The 24,859-nt window shown below is 41.3% G+C and overlaps 1 protein-coding gene across 1 annotated transcript in view; it reads right to left on the reverse strand.

Annotated features, from left to right (window-relative positions):
• LOC117817675 (deleted in malignant brain tumors 1 protein-like) overlaps window positions 1-22,768 on the reverse strand; it is a 38,030-nt gene extending 15,262 nt beyond the window's left edge. Inside the window, 20 exon segments of the mRNA XM_034690427.1 lie at window positions 693-1,004; window positions 10,902-11,024; window positions 11,130-11,240; window positions 11,368-11,679; window positions 11,914-12,225; window positions 12,263-12,295; window positions 12,387-12,698; window positions 12,936-13,247; window positions 13,345-13,830; window positions 17,622-17,747; window positions 17,853-17,960; window positions 18,582-18,893; window positions 19,132-19,470; window positions 19,604-19,915; window positions 20,140-20,451; window positions 20,612-20,962; window positions 21,001-21,327; window positions 21,549-21,596; window positions 21,599-21,859; window positions 22,516-22,768. Of these exon segments, the coding sequence (XP_034546318.1) occupies window positions 693-1,004; window positions 10,902-11,024; window positions 11,130-11,240; window positions 11,368-11,679; window positions 11,914-12,225; window positions 12,263-12,295; window positions 12,387-12,698; window positions 12,936-13,247; window positions 13,345-13,830; window positions 17,622-17,747; window positions 17,853-17,960; window positions 18,582-18,893; window positions 19,132-19,470; window positions 19,604-19,915; window positions 20,140-20,451; window positions 20,612-20,962; window positions 21,001-21,327; window positions 21,549-21,596; window positions 21,599-21,859; window positions 22,516-22,768 (5,062 nt within the window).
• Between the last annotated feature and the right edge of the window lie 2,091 nt (window positions 22,769-24,859).

Genomic DNA, 24,859 nt, shown 5'->3' on the forward strand with positions numbered 1-24,859 from the left:
AGTCCAAGCAGAGTCCAAGTTGAGTCCCCATTACCTGAGTCAGAGCCTGAATTGAATCCTCATTAACATCCTCTTAAGCACTTGGGTACAACCCAGTCTGAGTCTGAGAACATCTTTAACCTGAGGTCAAAAGACAAAACCACATGGTGTGCAAACATGCAAAGTTTTCTCCCTTCTTCTTTATCCTTCCTCTTTACTACCTCAGTGCCTACACTCAATAAGAGTCCTTTCACTTCCTGAACAGGCCACATCATCCAGCCAGATTGGACCCTGTCCTCGGCCATAAAGGGATCCTACTGTAAGAGCCTGCAGTGCCTCCCCACAGTTCAACTGTCTGCACACCACCTCAGCATCCTGCAAGTCCCATCCATCACCACAGACTGTTCCCCAGGTACCATTTGAGAGGATTTCAACTCTTCCAGAGCAACTAGACTCAGATCCATTCAGTCTGACCTCAACACCTGAACAAAGAACACAGTTTGTCTTTCTGTAATAGGTACTATAAGTGTTTTTCTTTTAGATGAAAACAGTTTCAAAACAGCTGTTAACTGATTACAGTGACTTTACATACTTCATGGATATCTAATCAGACTCAGACGTGTGTGTTTTGACCGAGCAGGTTCCCATACAGACAATTAAAAACAAATGATCTACAAACATAGATTATAAAAGAAGTTCAAAACATTTCTTACCTGAACAGATCACACCAGCATCCTCTCCGTGGTTACAGTCATGTATCCCAAACCCTCTGTGCCTGCACTCAGTTAAAAACCTTTCACTTCCTGAACAAGTCACATCACTTAGCCAGATTGGACCCTGTCCTGGACCAAAAAAGGATTCTCCTGTAGCATTCACTGCCTCCCCACAATTCAACTGTCTGCACACCACCTCAGCATCCTTCAAGTCCCATCCATCATCACAGACTGTCCCCCAGGTACCACTGTAGAGGTTTTCAACTCTTCCAGAGCATCTAGACTCAGATCCATTCAGTCTGACCTCAACACCTGAACAAAGAAACAGCAGAAGGACACTTGCTTGATAGAACATACTTTGTTTAAAGGTTAAACCCTAAGTTGGGGGACTGACCATACATGACATAGAGTTCTTGAAAAAGGAACAGAGACCGATCTTGCGGCTCAGAACTTTTTGGGAGCGTGGCCAGGGGGCCGGGGAACTTGTGTCAGCAGGGCCTCCCAGCAAGGAATTAGTTGCAGATGGTGCTCTACTGGGACTGGTGGCAGATATAGTTCAGGGAGATGGCCAGTCGGCTGGGTAACTACCTTCTGGGTGAAGGCACAGACCTGGCAGACAAGACCTCTTGTAGGTCTTGAGAGCCCTGCACAGGTGAAGGTCTAGGAGCCGACTGTGGATCTGGGGGAGGTGTCGGCCTCTGAGATGACCGTGGAGACGGGACGGGGGCGGGGGCAGGGGCAGGGGCAGGGGCAGGGGCAGGGGCAGGGGCAGGGGCAGGGGCAGGGGCAGGGGCAGGGGCAGGGGCAGGGGCTCAGAGTGAGGAAATGGAGCTGGTGTCAGACGGCTCTCTGTGGTACTGGGCAGCAGAGAGCTGACATTTATAGGGGCCTGGATTACAACGTCTCCTTCTGTGTCCAATTGCTCCCATCTTCAACAAAAAGCATTCACCAAGACGTCTTGTATAAACCTCATTTTCAATGAAAGTCTAATCTCTTAAACTGGATTAGACTTTAAACTGCTGGGTTCTTGTTTGGTCAGCTCATTCTGTCATGAATTAGACTTCGACAAAAGGAGAAGGACCCAAAATGTAGACAAAAACATTTAACATTCAATTAACCCCCAAAAAACTAGAGACAAACAAATCCTACTTTCTTTAAAGTCCAGGGGTACCACTGAAATAATCAACAAAAAACCCACAAGGCAAAAGAACAAGAATGACTGGAAGAACAATTAATGAAAACTTAAACAAAGCAGGAAATAACTAGAAACATAAAACTAAGAAATACAAATCTAAACAGATTAGGGAATTTAAAATATCATTGTAATTTAGGAATCACACGAGATCATGGACTGACCTGCAACAGGCGAAGAAAAGGTCAAGAGCAGACAGGCTAGAGGAGAGAAGAACAAGATGAGTCTCATTAGAGTCACCACTTTGAAAAATGCAGAAATAGAATTTGACCTGTTTGTTCTGTTGTTACTTTTTACGTTTAAATGAACTTTCTCTCTGTAGAGAGTGATAAAACAGCTGAACTTCTCTATAAAACTGCAAAAATATTACATTTTTTGGAATATCTGCCTTACCCAGAATTAAGACACGGTCTTTCCGTTGCATGCTCTTCATGGCTGACTGCTCGTATGATCATCAGTTAAGGCAATCAACGTGGAAAACCAACTTAAAGCACCCTCAGAAACACCACCAGCTGATCTAAACCACTTCTTCTTAACACCTCTTGTACTTCTCACTAAACGAACAGAGGGGAAGAACTCAGAAGTTTAAAATACAACAGCTGAATTTGTCTTAAATATTTTTTACACTCTGGTGAGGAAACTTGAGCAGCTTAACGATAAAATGAGACATAAAGTTAAAGTGACATATGTTGTCCTGTTTGTGATCCACATCATTGTGTTTGTGTTGAGAAGCCAAACATCCTCTGCAGTATAATAGTCTTATTTTATTCCTTTCTGTAATAAAGTCACAAATTCTTCAGTGTTCAAGTCCAAGCAGAGTCCGAGTTGAGTCCCCATTACCTGAGTCAGAGCCTGAATTGAATCCTCATTAACATCCTCTTAAGCACTTGGGTACAACCCAGTCTGAGTCTGAGAACGTCTTTAACCTGAGGTCAAAAGACAAAACCACATGGTGTGCAAACATGCAAAGTTTTCTCCCTTCTTCTTTATCCTTCCTCTTTACTACCTCAGTGTGAAAAAAGATGTGAAGTTCTCATGAGAGATGTATTTTGTGTATTTTTTATGTATTCTATTTTATTACCACATCATTATCTTTATGTACAGCACTTTGTGTTACAGAATTATTGTATGAAAAGTGCTTCACAAAAAAGTCTGACCTCCATAAAATAATATTATTGTGATGGTAAATAAAAACCCTACAGGACGTCAGCCATTTTTAATGGATTTTCTAGTTCTGGTGTATTTTTTAAAATGTAGTGGCTTTAAACTTCAACTCCTTCTCAGGATTTCATCCAATCAACTTCAAAGTTGGTCAGTGTATTGAAGACATATTGACAATTAAAATATATATACAGTCATGGCCAAAAGTTTTGAGAATGACACAAATATTACATTTTCACAAAGTCTGCTGCTTCAGGGTTTTTAGGTGTTTTTGTCAGATGTTTCTATGGTATAATGAAATACAATTAGAAGCATTTCATAAGTATCAAAAGCTTTTATTGAGAATTACACAGAATTCATGCAATAAGTCAATATTTGCAGTGTTGACCCTTCTTTTTCAAGACCTCTGCAATTCTCCCTGGCATGCTGTCAATCAACTTCTGGACCAAATCCTGACTGATGGCAGTCCATTCTTGCATAATCAATGCTTGGAGTTTGTCAGAATTTGTGGGTTTTTGATTGTCCACCGGCCTCTTGAGGAGTGACCACAAGTTCTCAATGGGACTAAGATCTGGGGAGTTTCCTGGCCAAGGGCCCAAAATCTTAATGTTTTGTTCCCCGAGCCATTTTGTTCTGACTTTTGCTTTATGGCAAGGTGCTCCATCATGCTGGAAAAGGCATTCTTCATCACCAAACTGCCCTTGGATGGTTGGGAGAAGTTGCTCTCGGAGGACGTTCTGGTACCATTCTTTATTCCTGGCTGTGTTTTTAGGCAAGATTGTGAGAGAGCCCACTCCCTTGACCGAAAAGCAACCCCACTCATGAATGGTCTCAGGATGCTTCACTGTTGGCAAGAGACAGGACTGATGGTAGCGCTCACCTCGTCGTCTCCGAACAAGCCTTCCTCCAGATGCCCCAAACAATCGGAAAGGGGATTCATCAGAGAAAATGACTTTACCCCAGTCCTCAGCAGTCCAGTCCCTGTACCTTCTGCAGAATATCAGTCTGTCCCTGATGTTTTTACTGGAGAGAAGTGGCTTCTTTGCTGCCCTCCTTGACACTAGGCCTTCCTCCAAAAGTCTTCGCCTCACTGTGCGTGCAGATGCACTCACACCTGCCTGCTGCCATTCCTGAGCAAGCTCTGCACTGGTGGTGACCCGATCCCGCAGCTGTAACACCTTCCGGAGACGGTCCTGGCGCTTGCTGGACTTTCTTGGGTGCCCTGGAGCCTGTTTGGCAACAATTGAACCTCTCTCCTTGAAGTTCTTGATAATTGGATAGACGGTTGACTGAGGTGCAATCTTACTCGCTGCTATAAACTTCCCTGTTAGGCCCTTTTTGTGCAATGCAATGATGGCTGCACGTGTTTCCTTGCAGGTAACCATGGCTAACAGATGAGGAACAATGGTGTCATGCACCATCTTCCTTTTAAAGTGTCCAGTCACTCAATCATGACAGATTGATCGCCAGCCTTGTCCTCATCAACACCCACACCTGTGTTAATGTGTGTGACACCTGTGTGTCATTGAAATTATGTTAGCTGGTCCTTTTGTGGCAGGGCTGAAATGCAGTGGAAATGTGTTTTTGGTGATAAAGTTCATTTTCAAGGCAAAGAGGGACTTTGCAATTAATTGCAGTTGAGCTGATCACTCCTCATAACATTCTGGAGTATATGCAAATTACCATTATAAAAACTGAAACAGCAGACTTTGTGAAAATTAATAGGTGTGTCATTCTCAAAACTTTTGGCCATGACTGTATATATATATATATATATATATTTTTTTTTTAGCAATTTGACAAGATTTGACACAACAGGTTGATGGAACAGAAAACACTGGGATGATACATTTCCTCATTATGTGAATTATTAGTGAATGTGTGGACGTATTTCCGCCCCCTACAGGACGATGAAGTTTCACCGAACAGAAAAGAAGTACACAGCAAAGACTCCCAGAGAGACGTGAAGCTGCATTGAAAAATAGTGTGACTAGTGCAGGGTGGTAGGATAAGTCGAATCGCTGTGGAGAGTCTGGTAAGAACTCTGGCTTTGCTTTGTCAGAGGTAAATCCACTGACCAGGCCTAGCTGTGGTTAAGTGTCCTTCATTGAAATCTTGAGTGTGGTTTCTGGAAAAAACAAACAAAACATGTCAAACTTACTATTCTATCTTTAAATAACTGTAACATCTCACAGTATGGTATCTCACAGTATCAAGGCACTCTCATGAGCACGTTTTCTCACTGCATTTTTGCTACTCTGCTTTCTTTACCTCCACACTTCAGCGCCTGCACCACCGTTTGAAAAGCTCTGTTTTAAAGACCCCTCTTCAGTCACCTTGTGTTTTTTGTAGTAAGTCCCCTTTACCACCTTCAGCCTGTCTGTGTCTTGCTCTTGGATCCACATGAGCATTAAAGCTTTTAAACTGCCGGGTCATCCCCCTCCTTTTTCAGAGCCCATGATTTCAAAAAAGAATGTCAAAGTCAGACCACTTGACAGTTTTCCACTTTGACTCAGACAATTAAATAATACATGCAGGAGTCCAGTCAACCCATATAGTCCTCTTTCCACCACATGCTTAACTCTTGGCATGCTTCCTCTCTCGATGCAAATTAGAGGCATGAAACAGGACGTGTTGCATTACAACTCAATCCTTCAACCACCAGGAGGCACTGTCAGATCAAGCAGTCTGCTTCTTGAGAGTTCTCATGTGCCTCCTTGAGTAGATATGTGTGTCCTGAAGACCTCAAACAGCAGGTATTAAGTGGGACATAAGTGAAGGAAGTGAATCAGCTGATAGGAGTCGTGAAATTAATATAACTGAAGTGTTTCTGGTCAAATCAGGCAGGCAGGTGTCTCTCTCCTGAGACAGGTGTGCAACAAATGGCCTTAGTATTTCCTGAAGAGGGTGTTTCAGGTGTATTTTAAGACATGCACGGACAAATTGAAAGATATTTCATTGATTTAGTGTTACAGTAGAACGACCAACAGACCAGAAAGGTAAAAAAGGTTGAGATCCATGTGCAATAACTTATTTTACCTCACTGTCCATTCATAAGATAGAAGTGTACACAGTGTGTATATATCTGTAATATGTGCTTTATTTAATTTGATTCTATTTTATTTTATTTCAGTTGAACCTATATTCTTCTTCTTCTTCTTCTTCTTCTTCTTCTTCTTCTTCTTCTCCTTCTTCTTCTTCTTCTCCGTCTTCTTCTTCTTCTTCTTCTTCTATTTTTAATATGTAAGTATAATTGTTGTATTCCCCTGTCCCGTGTTGTAAGCTGCTGGAACAAAATAATTTCCCCCAATTTGGGATCAATAAAGAATATCTTATCTTTTCTTATCTTTTCTTATTGTTAGCAGTTTCCTCAAATTCCTTTCAAATGAAAACATAAGGCATGTTCCTGAATCTGAATCTGAATCTGAGTCTGTGATTTGGGAAAGAAGGAAACAGGGATTTTGTTCACTTAAGGTTGTTTTTTATTAAAAGGCAGGTTAATATACAGTATAGCACATTTCAGCATCAAGGCAATTCAAAGTGCCTCACAGAAAACACCAAAAGCATCATGACTAAGGAGGGAAACTGTGGTTAACCAGGTGTAAGACAGGCTGGTAAGAGTCTGAGAGGATCACAGTTAGCTGTCGGTCTTTAAAAACCCAAATAATCAACCTTCTGACAAATACAAAAAAAACCAACATTAAATACCAATTTTCATATGAGCATTAATTTGTATCATATTTGATACATTGGGTATTTTGGTGCAATTTATGGCTCAAAGTTTCTTCTTTTTTAAACAACCAAAAACATATTAAATCAACATTTTAAACCGATTAAACTTTGAGTTTTCTTAAATTTTTCCCCAGGTAATTTCAAACAGAAATTACAATTTTTTCCCTTTTGCACAACATCATACATATTCTGTATCTGCTACAATTAAGCTATCAAAAAACCCACATTAATTTAACATTTCCTCCCTGAATTGTTCAGTTTTCAGTGGAACTCAATAAACAAAATACAATTATTAACTAGGGAGTCATTGTAACATTCAACCAGTCATCAATCATCATGATACAGCAGGTTGCATATATAAAAATACAATATAGGCTATGAATATTTCAATTTCTACTCTAAATATACATCATTTAATGTCATTCAAACATTTTCTTGAATAATAAAAAGACTGCATGTTGCTTTTTGAATGCATAATGTATGAAAAGTAAAAAAATGACACAGATTTTCAACACAATCTGACTGTGAATAAAGTTATGAAATATTAATTAGTTTCACATTGCATCAATCCAGTAACTATTCCTCTTGAAGTTTCAGGAACAATTTGAATGTTTTTTTTCCCCCAAACTTTTTCTAAATTTGCAAAACTATGCCTGAAAAACCTGGAGTGGGTCTCTGATCCACAGCTGACATTCTGGATGTCTCAAGTGACGTCCTTCTGGTGCATGAATTACTCACACCTGGTGGATTATCCGTGCACTGCATGTATCTGAGAGGTAGAGGTCTCAAAAACTGAGGTATCAAATATGATACGCTTGGCGTTACAGAGGTGGTATTAAAGGTATGTAAAGGTAAATGTTGGATGTCAATACTATAATGATATAATGATACAGTTTATTTATATAGCACTTATCAAAACAGACGTTACAAAGTGCTTTACATCAGAAAAAAAACACAATAATAAACAAAGCATGGAGGGGGGGCATATAGAGGAAGCAAGAATATATAAGAGGAACAGCTGAATAAAAGAGTAAAAGAGAAACTACTTAAAGCAATTAAAACTGTAAAATGTATGGGGTGCTGGTGGCCTAGCGGTCTAAGCGCCCCACATACAGAGGCTACAGTCCTTGTCGCAGGGTCGCTGGTCCGATTCCCGGCTGGTTGACCATTTCCTGCATGTCTCCCCCCGCTCTCTACTCCCCATATTTCAAGCCTCTCTTCAGCTGTCCTAACAAATAAAGGCAAAAAGGCCAAAAAAATATATATATATTAAAAAAAACAACAACTGTAAAATGTAAATCTCTTTTAACCCCTATGCACTACTGTACATATATAGTCTAGTCCAGGGGTGTCAAACATGCGGCCAAAACCGGCCCGCCAAAGGTTCAAATCCGGCCCGTGGAACCACTTTGCAAAGAAGAAGAACTTACAGAGAACACATTAACTGGAATCTTTCAATGAAAGTAACTACTATTTCAGATTTGTCCTCTGGGGGGCTCACATAAAATCATAGGAGTAAACCAAAACCTGAACAATGCTTTTTTTCTTAAAGTGAGAAGATAGATTACTTGCTATTTGCAAAATTCAGTTGAGATCAGGCGGCAACCTCTGGTCTATAAAATATGAGTCCAATGTGGAAGTGCTAAAAACTGCAGTTCATTGAGGATCCGCTTGAGGCTGGCTCAAGACGATCTTTACAGTAGAAATAAACATGTTTACAGCCTGGTACAAAAGACCAGTGTAGTCTGGATAGCTCATTTCTCTATCGGCACACACTGTAGGGGTTGAGTTTTTTTCTAATGCAGCAATTTGGAAGATATTGAGATTATGAGTCTTCCAATGAGAGGCACAGCTGACTTGACTGACAGGCGGGAACACTGTAGTTGTTGGCTAGTCAGCCAGCCTCTTTACATCACAATAGCTCGACAGCAGTCCAGCAGCATATTGTATACAGTCTATGGTGCTGACTGAGTGAACCAGAAGCTGAAAAGCGTTTTTTTTTTTTCAGGACTTTTTTTCTCAAAGTGATAAAATAAATGACTTGCTGTTTGCATAATCCGATTGAGATTCATAAAGATTTTTTTGGGCACTATAAGATGATCCACTAACTACTAACACTAGCACTACACCGCTGCATACAACACTGTCCAGCAAGCAAACTGTTCATGCTGGAACTGAGGAGTCCAAAATAGTCCACTTTCCCTTCTTCATTATTATAATCTATCTGTTCTTTTGCAGTAAACATTCAATTCGGTGTCAGGTGAATGGATAACTTGTGTGTTTGGTGTGTTTGCAGCAGGTCTCAGTGCTTAAAGAGCAAAAGCCCACTGTGAGACTCATCATGGCAAAAAAGACCATACAAACATATTATGTTAGGATTTTGCTGGTCCGGCCCACTTCAGATCAGTTTGGGCTGTGTGTGGCCCCTGAACTGAAATGAGTTTGACACCCCTGGTCTAGTCATTCATGTAGATACATATTATATCATATTTCTTCATCAGTCATATTTGTATATTCTGTATTATTCATGTTATTTAACTTACTGCTAAGCACTCCTGGTTAGATGCTATCTATATTTCATTGCTTGTTTGTACCTGTTACATGCTCAATGACAATAAATTGAATCTAATCTAATCTGATCTAAAACAATGAAACATTTAAAATCACTAAAACAAATCAAAACAATGAGTGAATGAAAGAAAAAACATTAAAACAAGTATATTGAAAATAGATGTGGATGAAACAATATTACAAGAAGGCTTTTCGATTTGCTCTGATTTAAAACAGGGGTTACCAAAGTGTGGGTTGAGACCCCTTAGGGGGTCACGAGACACAAATGGGGGGGTCGTGAGATGCCTTCAAGAATGTTTTTCTTTTTAAAGTTATCTAAAAATAGTACATTTTACCCATTATAGTTTAAAAAAAAGACACAAATAGTAGCTAAACTTGAAATAAACCCCTGAAAATATAAAATGTAATGAGTTTTCTGCCTTTCTTTGTTGCCAGATGACTCCTAAGTTTAGGGTTAGTTAACAGTTAATTATCTAAAGCATCAGTAGCAGTAGGTTCATTCATAAAGGCACAGGAAACACAGACACATGCTCATATAGGTAGGGTCATTTTCTGCAGACCAGCTAAATGAAGACACATTAAATCACTTTGAGGGACAGTGGGGGTCACGAGTCTTTGGCACCTATAGTTTGGGGGTCATGGGCTGAAAAGTTTGGGAGCCCCTGATTTAATAGAAGGTACTAAACTTAGGCAACGGTTCAGATTGTGAGGTTAAACGTGTGGTGGAATAAACCCAGGAGAAGACCGCAGGCAGCTTGTTCAAAGTCACGTGAGAGTTACGTGAGAGGGACCCAGATTGGTGAATCTCCTCAGAAGAGCATCCCTCTCTGTTCTTTGTTACTGAGGATTGTTTTGGTCTCTTTCCAACTTTCTGGGTCAGATTTGGGGTCCAGAACATTTGGCCGAATTTCATGATTAATCAGGACTGTAGCATCGCAACAGTGGAGGAAGCTTCCAGAGAGCTGGGAGGGGCTTAAAGAGACAGTAGCTGAAATGAGAGTTTGCAAAGACATCAATCTGAGATAAGTAAAGAATATCACGCTAATATAAAGCTATCAGAAGGACAATGTAAGCCTGAAATCAGGTCCCTGAACTGTTCAGTAAGTTACTAAAATCGTGGTTTTCATCCTCATCCAATCTATCAACAGGCTGCCATCAATTAACCAATCAATCAACAGGCTGCCGTTGATTGTGTGTCTAAGACTTTTGAAGGATGAGTTTATCCGTCTCAATCCACGAGGAAGAACAAACCAGAGATTTCAGACTGGCATGATTAATCTAATTGATTCTCCTGAGGCAGGAGGAGATATAATTCTCTTGGGCATCATTTATTATTCCTCTAATCTATCCGTTTGATCAGTTAACACGTTAACGTGTCTTTCACTCACTACAACTATCTGCTATGGGACTAATGTCGAGTGCTTCAGCCTTGTGAAACAGTGCTGGCACCTCAACAGTTCTGGTTAATATGGTTGGTTGGTTTGTTGGTTCAGCAAATGGCTGGTCTACATCATCATCGTCATCTTGAACTTGGTCTTCTTCTTGTACTTCACGTCTGTTCAGTCTCTCAGGGTCCTCCTGGATCTTCTCATCTTCCTTTTCTGTCTCTTCTTCTGGATCAATGTTCACAAAGTCCTCCTCATCATTATTACGACAGTACTTCACCCTGGCAGACACTGAAACAGAAGTGTTGTAGCTGCATGTAAGAACTTGTGATTTTTAGAGAAAGTGAGTATTTAAAATTGTGAAACTGTGCTGTGATGAGTAGGTTGAGTTTGTACCAAGGTGCTTGGCTTGTCGTCTTGTCTTGCAGGCTACACAGAGCACCACCAACACCATTACCAGGAACAGCAGGATCCGGGCTACAGCATGAACCAGCAGTGGTGGAGGTGCTAGAAGGGCAACAAACATACTCAGACTCAGCCGTGTGTCTTTTGGCCCAGCAGGTTTTCATACAGACAATTAAAAACAAATTTAATAAAAGCATGGATTATATAAGGAGTTCAAAACATTTCTTACCTGAACAGATCACACCAGCATCCTCTCTGTTTCCACAGTTATGTATCCCAAACCTATTGTGCTTACATTCAGTTAAAGACCTTTCACCTCCTGTACAGGCCACTTCATCCAGCCAGATTGGACCCTGTCCTGGACCAAAAAAGGATTCTCCTGTAGCATTCAGTGCCTTCCCACAGCTCAACTGTCTGCACACCACTTCAGCATCCCGCAAGTCCCATCCATCATCACAGACTGTTCCCCAGGTACCGCTGGAGAGGATCTCAACTCTTCCAGAGCAAGGAGACACAGATCCAGTCAGTCTGACCTCAAAACCTAGACAAAGAACAGTTTATTTTTCCTTTTAATGCACTATAAGTGGTTTTTTTTAGATGAGAAAGTGTCAAAAAAAAAAAGCTGCTCACTGATAACATGTACTATACAGACTTCATTGATATCTAATCAGACTCAGCCATGTGTCTTTTGGCCCAGCAGTTGGTCAAACAGGCTGTTATGATCTGGAATTTAATAAAAGCATAGATTATATTAGAAGTTCAAAACATTTCTTACCTGAACAGATCACACTAGCATCCTCACTGTGGTCACAGTTATGAATTGGAAACCCACTGTGCTCACACTCAGTTAAAGACTTTTCATCTCCTGAACAGGCCACATCATCCAGCCAGATTGGACCTTCTCCAGGACCAAAAGAGGATCCTCCTGGAGCGTTCAGTGCCTTCCCACAGCTCAACTGTCTGCACACCACCTCAGCATCCTGCAAGTTCCATCCATTACTACAAACTGTTCCCCAGGTACCCCTGTAGAGGAACTCAACTCTTCCAGAACAATTAGACTCAGATCCATTCAGTCTGACCTCAACACCTGAACAAAGAACACAGTTTGTCTTTCCTTTAAAGACTTCATGTATATCTAATTAGACTCAGCCATGTGTCTTTTGGCCCAGCAGTTTGTCAAACAGGCTGTTATAATCCTGAATTACATAAAAAGCATGGATTATATAAGAAGTTCAAAACATTTCTTACCTGAACAGATCACACCAGCATCCTCTCTGTGGTCACAGTCATGTATCCCAAACCCTCTGTGCTCACACTCAGTTAAAGACCTTTCACGTCCTGAACAGGCCACATCACTCAGCCAGATTGGACCTTCTCCTGGACCAAAAGAGGATCCTCTTGGAGCGTCCAGTGCCTCCCCACAGTTCAACTGCCTGCACACCACCTCAGCATCCAGCAAGCCCCATTGATCATCACAGACTGTTCCCCAGATACCAGTTGAGAGGATCTCAACTCTTCCGGAGCAACTAGACTGAGATCCATTCAGTCTGACCTCAACACCTGAACAAAGAACACAGTTTGTCTTTCTGTAATATGCACTATAAGTGTTTTTTTTGTTGTAGATGGAAAATGTTTCCAGGCAGGTGCTCACTGATTATATAGACTTTACAGACTTCATGGATATCTAATCAGACTCAACCGTGTGTTTTTTGGCCCAGCAGTTTGTCAAACAGGCTGTTATGATCCTGCATTTTTATAAAAGCATTGATTATATAAGAAGTTCAAAACATTTCTTACCGGAACAGATCACACCAGCATCCTCTCTGTGGTCACAGTTATGTATCCCAAACCCTCTGTGCTCACACTCAGTTAAAGACCTTTCACTTCCTGAACAGGTCACATTACTGAGCCAGATTGGACCCTCTCCTGGACCAAAAAAGGAATGTCTTGTAGCATTCAGTGCCTCCCCACAGTACAACTGTCTGCAGACCACCTCAGCATCCTGTAAGTCCCATCCATCATCACAGACTGTTCCCCAGGTATCAATTGAGAGGATCTCAACTCTTCCAGAGCAACTAGACTCAGATCCAGTCAGTATGACCTCAACACCTGAACAAAGAACACAGCAGAAGGACACTTGCTCGACAGTACATACTTTGTTTAAAGCTTAAACCCTGAGTTGGGGGGTTGACCATACATGACATACAGTTCTGGGAGAAGACACAGAGGCTGATCTGGTGGCCCAGAAATTTTAGGAGCGCGGCCAGTGGCATGGGAACTGGTTTCAGCAGGGCCTCCCAGCAAGGAACTGGTTGCAGATGGCACTCTGTGGGGACTGGTGGCAGATACAGTGTGTTGAGAAGGTAAGGAGGCTGACCTTGTGGCCTAGACATCTTGGGAAGTCGGTCAAGGGGCTGCTCTTGTGGGCAGGACTTTTCAGGAGAGCTGCCAGGGGGCAAGGGAACTGTTGTAGGCAGGGCCTCCCAGCAAGATACTGGTTGCAGATGGCGCTCTGTCGGGACTAGTGGCAGATACAGTTCTGGGGAATGGCCCGGAGTCCAACCATGAGGGCGGTACTTTTCAGGAAAGCGGCCAGTGGGCAGAGCTGGCAGACAAGACCTCTTGTAGGTCTTGAGAGCGCTGCACAGGTGACGGTCTAGGAGCCAACTGTGGAGCCGGGGCAGGTGTCGGCCTCAGAGATGACAGTGGGGCAGGGGCAGGGGCAGGGGCTCAGAGCGAGGAAATGGAACTGGTGTCAGACGGCTCTCTGTGGTGCTGGGCAGCAGAGAGCTGACGTTTTTGTGGGCCTGGATTACAACGTCTCCTTCTGTGTCCAATTGCTCCCAACTTCAACAAAAAGCATTCACCAAGACGTCTTGTGTATACCTCATTTTCAAAAAAGTCTAATCTCTTAAACTGGATTGGACTTTAAACTGCTGGGTCCATGTTTGGTCAGCTCATTCTGTCATGAATTAGACTTCAACAAAAGGAGAAGGACCCAAAATGTAGACAAAAACATTTTTACGTTCAATTAACCCCCAAAAAACTAGAGACAAACAAATCATACTTTCTTTAAAGTCCAGGGGTACCACTGAAATAATCAACAAAAACCCACAAGACAAAAGAACAAGACTGACTGGAAGAACAATTAATGAAAACTTAAACAAATCAGGAAATGACTAGAAACACAAAACTACAAAATACAAATCTAAACAGATTAGGGAATTTAAAAGAGAAGGATTTTAGGAATCACACGAGATCATGGACTGACCTGTAACAGGCGAAGAAAAGGTCAAGAGCAGACAGGCTAGAGGAGAGAAGAACGAGATGAGTCTCATTAGAGTCACCACTTTGAAAAATGCAGAAATAGAATTTGACCTGTTTGTTCTGTTGTTACTTTTTACGTTTAATTTAACTTTCTCTCTGTAGAGAGTGATAAAACAGCTGAACTTCTCTATAAAACTGCAAAAATATTACATTTTTGAATATCTGCCTTACCCAGAATTAAGACACGGTCTTTCCGTTGCATGCTCTTCATGGCTGACTGCTCGTATGATCATCAGTTAAGGCAATCAACGTGGAAAATCAACTTAAAGCACACAGAAGCAGCTCATCCTGCTGGTCTTAACCACTTCCTGTTAACATGTCTTGTACTTTCTCCCTAAACAAACAGAGGGGAAGAACTCAGAAGTTTAAAATACAACAGCTGAATTTGTCTTAAATATTTTTTACACTTGGTGAGGAAACTTGTACAGCTTAACGATAAAATGAGACATAAAGTTTAAGTGACATATGTTGTCCTGTTTGTGATCCACATCATTGTTTGTGTTGAGAAGCCAAACTTTGAATTTTTACACATTATATACAGAAGATCAATGTAACAATTTTAAAAAGTGATGTTTTTCTTTTATAAGAAAACAAAATGTGTGAATGAAATAAAAATAAATTATAATAATTTAAAATAAAAGATAAATAAATAAGAAAATAAATAGTAGTGAAAAGACAATAAAATAAATAGGTTAATATTTAAAAGATAAATACATGAAAAAGGTAAACAAAAAAACAAGAAACAATATATAACAATAAAAGTAAACAATGATAATAATAATATCAAAAATACACTATGAAATAAAAAGAGTAAACACCACACATGATAATCTACAGAACATGTTGTTCTTTGAATATAGGTGTTGTGCTACAGAACGGATCTAAAGCCTCAAAAGGATGAAGATAACAGAAAAATAATCGATGGTGAAAAAAAAAATAAAGAAAAATTCTCAAAATCTGCAACAAGCTTTATTGAGGTGGATCTTCGACCTGCAGGGTTTTTATAAGTTCAAAGAAAGGCCGCCATATTTTAAAAAAATAAAGTTTTTAGGATCTGCACAGAGTATGTCTAACCCTTTCTAGTCTACTAGAATAAAGAGCATCCCTGACCTAACCCTCATAGGATGGAGGAGAGGCAGACTTCAAGCAAAATAAAATGTGGCAATAACCTTGGTATTTCCTGAAATGAGTGTTTCAGGTGTACTTTACGATGTGCACGGACAAATTGAAAGATATTTCATTTATTTAGTATTACAGTAAAACGACTAATAGACCAGAAAGGTAAAAAAGATTGAGAGCCATGCATTGTTAGCAGTTTCCTCATAATCCTTTTAAATGAAAACATGATGTTTATACAAGGAACGTACCTGAATCTGAATCTGTGATTTGGGAAAGAAGGAAACAGGGATTATTTTTTTAACTTAAAGTTGCTTTTTATTAAAAGGCAGGTTAATATACAGTATAGCACATTTCAGCAGCAAGGCAATTCAAAGTGCCTCACAGAAAACACCAAAAGCATCATGACTAAGGAGGAACACCTGTGTTATCATGTCCACAACTTTGTGCCAGGTGTAAGACAGGTTGGTAAGAGTCTGAGAGCACCACAGTTAGCTGTCAGTCTGCTTAAAGAGCTGGTATTATGGCTTTTTCATATTTTACACACAAATATTAAGGTCAAATGGTGGAGGTCAAAACTAAACTAAACATAACAGTATTTTTTTGCAGTACAGACACAGAGCAACAGTAATGTATAAAGTGATGGTTGAGTCTAGCCTACATTTTCACATTTCCTACATTTTTACATTTCATTAAGCAACCAGCTTCCAAAGTGTAAAAATAAAACAAAACAGGTAAAGCATGAACACTCAAAGCCTTTAAGATAAGATAAGATAAGATAAGATAAGATAGTCCTTTACTTAAACTGCTTGGTAAACCATTCTTTTGAAAACCAAAACTGAATCACAAGTTTTTAAATGTATACTGGCATCATTCCACAATTTAACCTCAACAACAGAAACACTTCTCCTTTTTGTACAGAAATTTTACAAACACTTCTCAGATTATAGAGACTCTTCCAAATTGTAAACATTTTTTGTACAGTATATGGAAGTGATTTAGATTTTGATCTCAACATTATTGCATTATTTTGTAAAAGAATAAGTCATTGAATATGTAGATGAGTTCAGGCTGGGATCGCAATGAAACATGTACAATTTGGAAGAGATTGGAGTGGTGAGCAGTGATGCTTCATGAAGGTGTGAAGAGCTTTACTGAGCACATTAGACGAGAACATGTTCAAAAGAGGAGGAGCTATACGATAGATATGATAGATATGGGGGGGAAAAACGTCATGCATGTAGGTTTAACCGTATTGAGGGGCTGACCTTTTGAAATGTGAAAAATTGAAGGGGGCGCTATTGAGCCATTTTTGGGACTTTTTGCACGGGACCAAAAGAATATCAAATGTTTCACCAGGCCTGATGAGTGTGTCAAGTTTGGTGTTTTTTTGGGCATGGTGAAGGTTCCAAAAAGTCAAATCATTCTGGGGGTAGAAAGAGGGAAACTAAATCAAGAGGGTTTCAAGAGGGACTTCACCAACCTTGTCGGTGCTTGGGCCCTAATAAGTAAAGAATATCACAAAAAGCTACTATAAAGCTATCAGAAGGACAATGTAAGCCTGAAATCAGGTCCCTGAACTGGTGGGTAAGTTACTAAAATCGTAGTTTTCATCCTCATCCAATCTATCAATAGGCTGCCATCAATTAACCAATCAATCAACAGGCTGCCGTTGCTTGTGTGTCTAAGATTTTTGAAGGATAAGTTTATCCGTCTCAATCCACGAGGAAGAACAAACCAGAGATTTCAGACTGGCATGATTAATCTAATTGATTCTCCTGAGGCAGGAGGAGATATAATTCTCTTGGGCATCATTTATTATTCCTCTAGTCTATCCGTTTGATCAGTTAACACGTTAACGTGTCTTTCACTCACTACAACTATCTGCTATGGGAGTAATGTCGAGTGCTTAAGCCTTGTGAAACAGTGCTGGCACCTCAACAGTTCTGGTTAATCTGGTTGGTTGGTTTGTTGGTTCAGCAAATGGCTGGTCTACATCATCATAGTCATATTGAACTTGGTCTTCTTCTTGTTCTGCACGTCTGTTCAGTCTCTCTGGGTCCACCTTGGTCTTCTCGTCTTCTTCCTTTCCTGTTTCGTCTTCTGCATCAATGTTCACAAAGTCCTCCTCATCATTTTTACGACAGTACTTCACCCTGGCAGACACTGAAACAGAAGTGTTGTAGCTGCACGTAAGAACTTGTGATTTTTAGAGAAAGTGTGTATTTAAAATTGTGAAACTGCGTTGTGATGAGTACGATGAGTTTGTACCAAGGTGCTTGGCTTGTCGTCTTGTCTTGCAGGCTACACAGAGCACCACCAACACCATTACCAGGAACAGCAGGATCCGGGCTACAGTATATGGCTGTGGCAGAGGCTCTGGAAGGGAAAAGCAAGTTAAAAACATTTTAATTCCCCCCTCACCTCATGTACTACTAGTGTGTGCTCATTTAAACTGGTGTGGTTTTACTCTATTAAAACTGCATGGCTGTCAGTGATCGTTTATCAGTTATCTTGCTTCATGTTTAAGCAGCCTATGATGCCTTAAACCACTTGATCTGCCTATCTTCCATATCCTAATTAGAAACCGTTGCTATAAGTAGTCCCCAATAGGCCATAACCTTGGCATCATACTCGACCCCACTCCCTCCTTCAAATCACAAATCAAAAACATAACCAAAACATCCTTCTTCCAGATCCGCAATATATGATGACTCAGATCCTCTCTCTCCTCCTATGCTGCAGAAACCCTCATCCCGCCTTCATAACCTCACCCACTCCCACTCCAGAGCTCACATCCCACCCATCCTTCAGCACCTCCACTGGCTCCCCATACAACACCGAATCCACCTCAAGATCCTGCTTAAAGCCCTCATATGTGTATTTATATTGTACAACTCCTATTCCAAAAATGAAGGAACGTTGTGTAAAATGTCAAAAAGAACAGAATTGCATGATTTTATTTTATAGATTATATAAGAAGTTCAAAACATTTCTTACCTGAACAGATCACACCAGCATCCTCTCCGTGGTTACACTTATTTTTCCCAAACCCTCTGTGCTCACACTCAGTTAAAGACCTTTCACTTCCTGAACAGACCACTTCATCCAGCCAGATTGGACCCTGTCCTGGACCAAAGAAGGATCCTCCTGGAGCATCCAGTGCCTTCCCACAGTTCAACTGTCTGCACACCACCTCAGCATCCTGCAAGTCCCATCCATCATGGCAGACTGTTCCCCAGGTACCCCTGTAGAGGAACTCAACTCTTCCAGAGCATCTAGACACAGATCCAGTCAGTCTGACCTCAACACCTAAACAAAGAACACAGATCGTCTTTCCTTTATAAGCACTATAAGTGTTGGGGGGTTTTTAAAATGATTTTTTTTTTTAAAACAGCCGCTCACTTATAACACTGACTTAACAGACTTCATGGATATCTAATCAGACTCAGCCGTGTGTCTTTTGGCCCAGCAGTTTGTCAAACAGGCTGTTATAATCCAGAATTTTATAAAAGCATAGATTATATAAGGAGTTCAAAACATTTCTTACCTGAACAGATCACACCAGCATCCTGTCTGTTTTCACACTTATGTTTCCGAAACCCACTGCGCTCACACTCAGTTAAAGATCTTTCACTTCCTGAACAGGCAAAATTAATCTGCCACATTGGACCCTGTCCTGGACCAAAATAGGATCTTCCTGGAGCATCCAGAGCCTTCCCACAGTTCAACTCTCTGCACACCACCTGAGCATCCTGCAAGTCCCATCCATCATCACAAACATTTCCCCAGATACCACTGGAGAGGAACTCAACTCTTCCAGAGCAACTAGACTCAGATCCAGTCAGTCTAATCCGAACACCTAGACAAAGAACACAGTTTGTCTTTTCTTTGCAAACTTCATGGATATCTAATTAAACTCAGCCGTGTGTCTTTTGGCCCAGCAGTTTGTCAGACAGGCTGTTATGATCCTACATTTTATAGAGGCATAGATTATAAAAGAAGTTCAAAACATTTCTTACCTGAACAGATCACACCAGCATCCTCACTGTGGTCACAGTCATGGCTCCCAACCCCTCTGTGCTCACACTCAGTTAAAGACATTTCACTTCCTGAACAGGCGAAATGAACCGGCCAGATTAGACCCTGTCCCGGACCAAAAAAGGATCCTCCTGGAGCTTCCAGTGCCTCCCCACAGTTCAACTGTCTGCACACCACGTCAGAATCCTGCAAGTCCCATCCATCATCACAGACTGTTACCCAGGTACCCCTGTAGAGGAACTCAACTCTTCCAGAGCAAGGAGACTCAGATCCAGTCAGTCTGACCTCAACACCTGAACAAAGAACACACTTTCTATAATATGCTTTACAAGTGTTTGTTTTTATTAGGTGAAATAAAGCGCCCAATAGCCACTCACTGATAACACTGACTGATATCTAATCACATGATGAGACTCAGCTGTGTGTCTTTTGGCCCAGCAGTTCGTCAAACAGGCTGTTACAATCCTGCATTTTTATAAAATAAAAGGTTATAAAATGAGTTCAAAACATGTCTTACCTGAACAGATCACACCAGCATCATCTCTGTGTCCACAGTTATTTATCTGAAACTCGCTTTGCTCACACTCAGCTATGGTCCTCTCACTTCCTGAACAGGCGAAATGATACCGCATGATTGGGCCCTGTCCTGGACCAAAAGAGGATCCGCTTGGAGCCTCCAGTGCCTCCCCACAGTTCAACTGTCTGCAAACTACCTCAGCATCCTGCAAGTCCCATCCATCATCACAGACTGTTCCCCAGGCACCATTGGAAAGGATCTCAACTCTTCCAGAGCAACTAGACTCCGATCCAGCCAGTCTGACCTCAAAACCTGAACAAAGAACACTGTTTGCCTTCTATATGCAGAATTCATGGATACCTTTGTAAGACTCAGTCATGTGTCTTTTGACCCAGCAGTTTGTCAAACAGGCTGTTATAATCCTGAATTTTATAAAGCATAGATTATATAAGAAGTTCAAAACATTTCTTACCTGAACAGATCACACCAGCATCCTGTCTATGGTTACTCTTATGGCTTCCAACCCCACTGAGCTCACACTCAGTTAAAGACCTTTCGTTTCCTGTACAGGCAAAATTAGCCAGCCAGATTGTACCCTGTCCTAGACCAAAAAAGGATCCTTTAGGAGCATCCAGTGCCTCCCCACAGCCCAACTGCCTGCACACCACCTCAGCATCCTGCAAGTCCCATCCATTATCACAGACTGTTCCCCAGGTACCATCGTAGAGGATCTCAACTCTTCCAGAGCAACTAGACTCAGATCCAGTCAGTCTGACCTCATCACCTGAACAAAGAACACAGTTTGTCAAACAGGCTGTTATAATCCCGAATCATATAAAAACATAGATTATAAAAGAAGTTCAAAACATTTCTTACCTGAACAGATCACACCAGCATCCTCACTGTGGTTATACTTTTGTATCCCAAACCCACTGTGCTCACACTCAGTTAAAAACCTTTCACCTCCTGTACAGGCCAAACTTGCCAGCCAGATTGGACCCTGTCCTGGACCAAAAAAGGATCCTCCTGTAGCATTCAGTGCCTCCCCACAGTTCAACTGTTGGCACACCACCTCAGCATCCTGCAAGTCCCATCCATCATCCCAGACTGTTCCCCAGATACCCCTGGAGAGGAACTCAACTCTTCCAGAGCATCTAAACTCAGATCCAGTCAGTCTGACCTCAACACCTGAACAAAGATCACAGTTTGTTTTTCCTTTATATGCGCTAATTGGTTTTTTTTCTTAGTTGAAATAAAGTGTCATTACAACCACTCACTGACTGTACAAACTTCATATCTAATTAAACTCAGCCATGTGTCTTTTGGCCCAGCAGTTTGTCAAACAGGCTGTTATGATCCTGAATTTTATAAAAGCATAGATTATAAAAGGAGTTCAAAACATTTCTTACCTGAACAGATCACACCAGCATCCTGTCTGTGGTCACAGTCATGGCTCCCCAACCCTCTGCGTTACACTCCGTTAAAGACCTTTCACTTCCTGAACAGGCCAAATTAGCCAGCCAGATTGGACCCTGTCCTGGACCAAAAAAGGATCCTGTAGGAGCTTCCAGTGCCTCCCCACAGCTCAACTGTCTGCACACCACCTCAGCATCCAGCAAGTCCCATTCATCATCACAGACTGTTCCCCACTTACCCCTGTAGAGGATCTCAACTCTTCCAGAGCAACTAGACACAGATCCAGTCAGTCTGACCTCAACACCTGAACAAAGAACACAGCAGAAACTTTCTTTATCTGAAGGTTAGACCCAGAGTTTGGGGGTCGACCATACATGACATACAGTTCTGGGAGAAGACACAGAGGCCGACCTGGTGGCCCAGACTTTTTAGAAGGGCAGCCAGGGGGCCGAGGAACTGGTTGCAGATGGCGCTCTGGGGGACTGGTGGCAGGTACAGTTTGTAGAGAAGGTATGGGGCCGACCTGGTGACCTTGACATCTTAGGTGGTCGGCCAGGGGGCCGACCTGGTAAATGGTAAATGGTAAATGGACTTGTACTTATATAGCCCTTTTCTAGTCTTTCTGACCACTCAAAGCGCTTTTACACTACTCGTCACATTCACCCATTCATACCCATTCACTGACTGATGGTAGAGGCTGCTACAGTAAGGGACCATCAGTGTTAACTAATCTCATTCGTACACATTCACACACCTCTGAACAACAGAGGGAGCAATTCGGGGTTCAGTGTCTTGCTTAAGGACACTTCGGCATGTTACTGCCGGAGCTGGGATCGAACCGCCAACCTTCCGATTGATAGACGACCGACTCTACCCCCTAGTGACCTTGACATCTTAGGTGGTCGGCCAGGGGCCGACCTGGCAGGCAAAAATTCTTTCAGGTCTCAAGAGTGCTGGGACAGGTGTAGGTCAAGGAGCCAATTGTGTAGCTGTGGCAGGTGTCGGCCTCTGAGATGACTGTGGAGCCGGGGCAGGGGTTGTCCTTCTGAACTTGTGTCAGCAGTGCTTCAGAGCAAGGAAATGGAACTGGTGGCAGACTGCACTCTGCCGGAAGTAGTGGCAGATGGTGCTCTCCCAGACAGCTCTCTGTGCTGCTGGGCATTGGCTGACAATTTTTGGGGCCAGGGGCCTTAAACTGGACTGCTTGGTCCATGTTTGGTCAGTTCATTCTGTCATGAATTAGACTTCAACAAAAGGAGAAGGACCCAAAATATAGACAAAAACATTTTACGTTCAATTAACCCCCAAAAAACTGGAGACAAACATATCATACTTTCTTTAAAGTCCAGGGGTACCACTGAAAAAATACAACAAAACCCCACAAGACAAAAGCACAAGAATGACTGGAAGAACAATTAATTAAAACTTGAACAAATCAGGAAATGACTATAAACACAAAACTAAGAAATAAAAAATCTAAACAGATTAGGACATTTAAAAGAGAAGGAATTTAGGAATCACACGAGATCATGGACTGACCTGCAACAGGCGAAGAAAAGGTCAAGAGCAGACAGGCTAGAGGAGAGAAGAACGAGATGAGTCTCATTAGAGTCACCACTTTGAAAAATGCAGAAATAGAATTTGACCTGTTTGTTCTGTTGTTACTTTTTACATTCAAATGAACTTTCTCTCTGTAGAGAGTGATAAAACAGCTGAACTTCTATAAAACTGCAAAAATATTACATTTTGGAATATCTGCCTTACCCAGAATTAAGACATGGTCTTTCCGTTGCATGCTCTTCATGGCTGACTGCTCGTATGATCATCAGTTAAGGCAAACAACCCTGAAAACCAACCTTAACCAAACCCACAGAAACAGACCAGCCTGCTTGTCTAAACCACTTCCTGTTAACACCTCTTGTATTTTATCACTAAAAGAACAGAGGAGGGGTATCAACATTAGATCCTGACAATAATATAAAAGTAATAATATTACATTTTATTTCTAGGCGCCTTTCAAAACACCGAAGGTCACCTTCAAAGGCAAATGTGTAAAAAGGAACATAGTAAAGGTTAGATTGATGTAATTAACAGGACAATGCATACAGATCCTGTATCTGGAGATTCAAATTACAAAGTGTCATGCATCTCCTAATGGGGAGACGCTTTCATTCACTCTGCTGCGATGGGGTAATGAAGAAGAATCCTTTGTAGCACTTGATAACAACAAAGTGTCTGAGTTTACTGGCTCTTAAAACCTTTTAATGATTACATGAACAGCTCAAAATAGAGCATCTTTCACCAAACGTCAAAAGCCAAAACCACATGGCATGCAAACCTGCAGGTTTCTTTTTCCTCTGCCTTCTTCTGTATTCTTCCTCTTTACCACCTCAGTGTGAATAAAGGTGTGAAGTTCTCATTGAAGGTGCTCTGTCATTGCTTTTGCACAGTAAGGATTAACAATTCTATCCAACAAGATATGAAGGTGTAAGATGTAAGCTTTGAATAGCCTATTCAAAGGTTGATATACAGTGAATATCAAAAGTCTACACACCCCTGTTAGAGTGCCAGGTTTTGTGCTGTAAAAAAAGTCAGACCAAGATAAATCATGTCAGAACTTTTTCCACCTTTAAAGGTGACATATTATGCAAAATTGATTTTTTAATGGTTCTCTACCTGAAATATGTGTCCCTGTCTACAAACCCCCTGAAAAAGTAAAAGAATCCATTCTGCCCCTGTTCTGATTTCTACACCTTTCTGTAAATGTGTGCTGAAACCAGCCATTTCAGTTTTCACTGTTTTTCATACGTCACAACGACATCCGGTCTGTAACAGGAAGTCAGAGCTCGGAGCTTGTTCAGCCCATAGACTGTATAAAATACAACTCAACCCCTCCTCCGTTTTTCATTCCCTGCACACGTCTGCACACTTTTGGGAAACCATATCTCTGCTCTTTATCCGTATGATTACAGAACTCACAACTTCAGCCATAATTCCTTCAACTATGAACACAGCAATGATAACTGTACTTTTAAAACCAGACAAAGACCCAACTAGCCCATCCAGCTACCGCCCTTTATCACTCATTAACACAGACATTAAAATTTTTAGTAAAGTACTCGCATCCAGAATTGAAGGTGTTATCCCATCCCTCATCCACCCCGACCAAACTGGTTTTATTAAAGGACGTCAATCATCTGACAACACCAGGAAGCTATTTAACCTAATGCAATTATCACAACAAAAAGACACAGGAAGTGTAATATTATCATTAGATGCTGAGAAAGCTTTTGACAAAGTCAAC

Source organism: Notolabrus celidotus, chromosome 8 (assembly GCF_009762535.1).
Source record: "Notolabrus celidotus isolate fNotCel1 chromosome 8, fNotCel1.pri, whole genome shotgun sequence".
Lineage (NCBI taxonomy): Eukaryota > Metazoa > Chordata > Actinopteri > Labriformes > Labridae > Notolabrus > Notolabrus celidotus.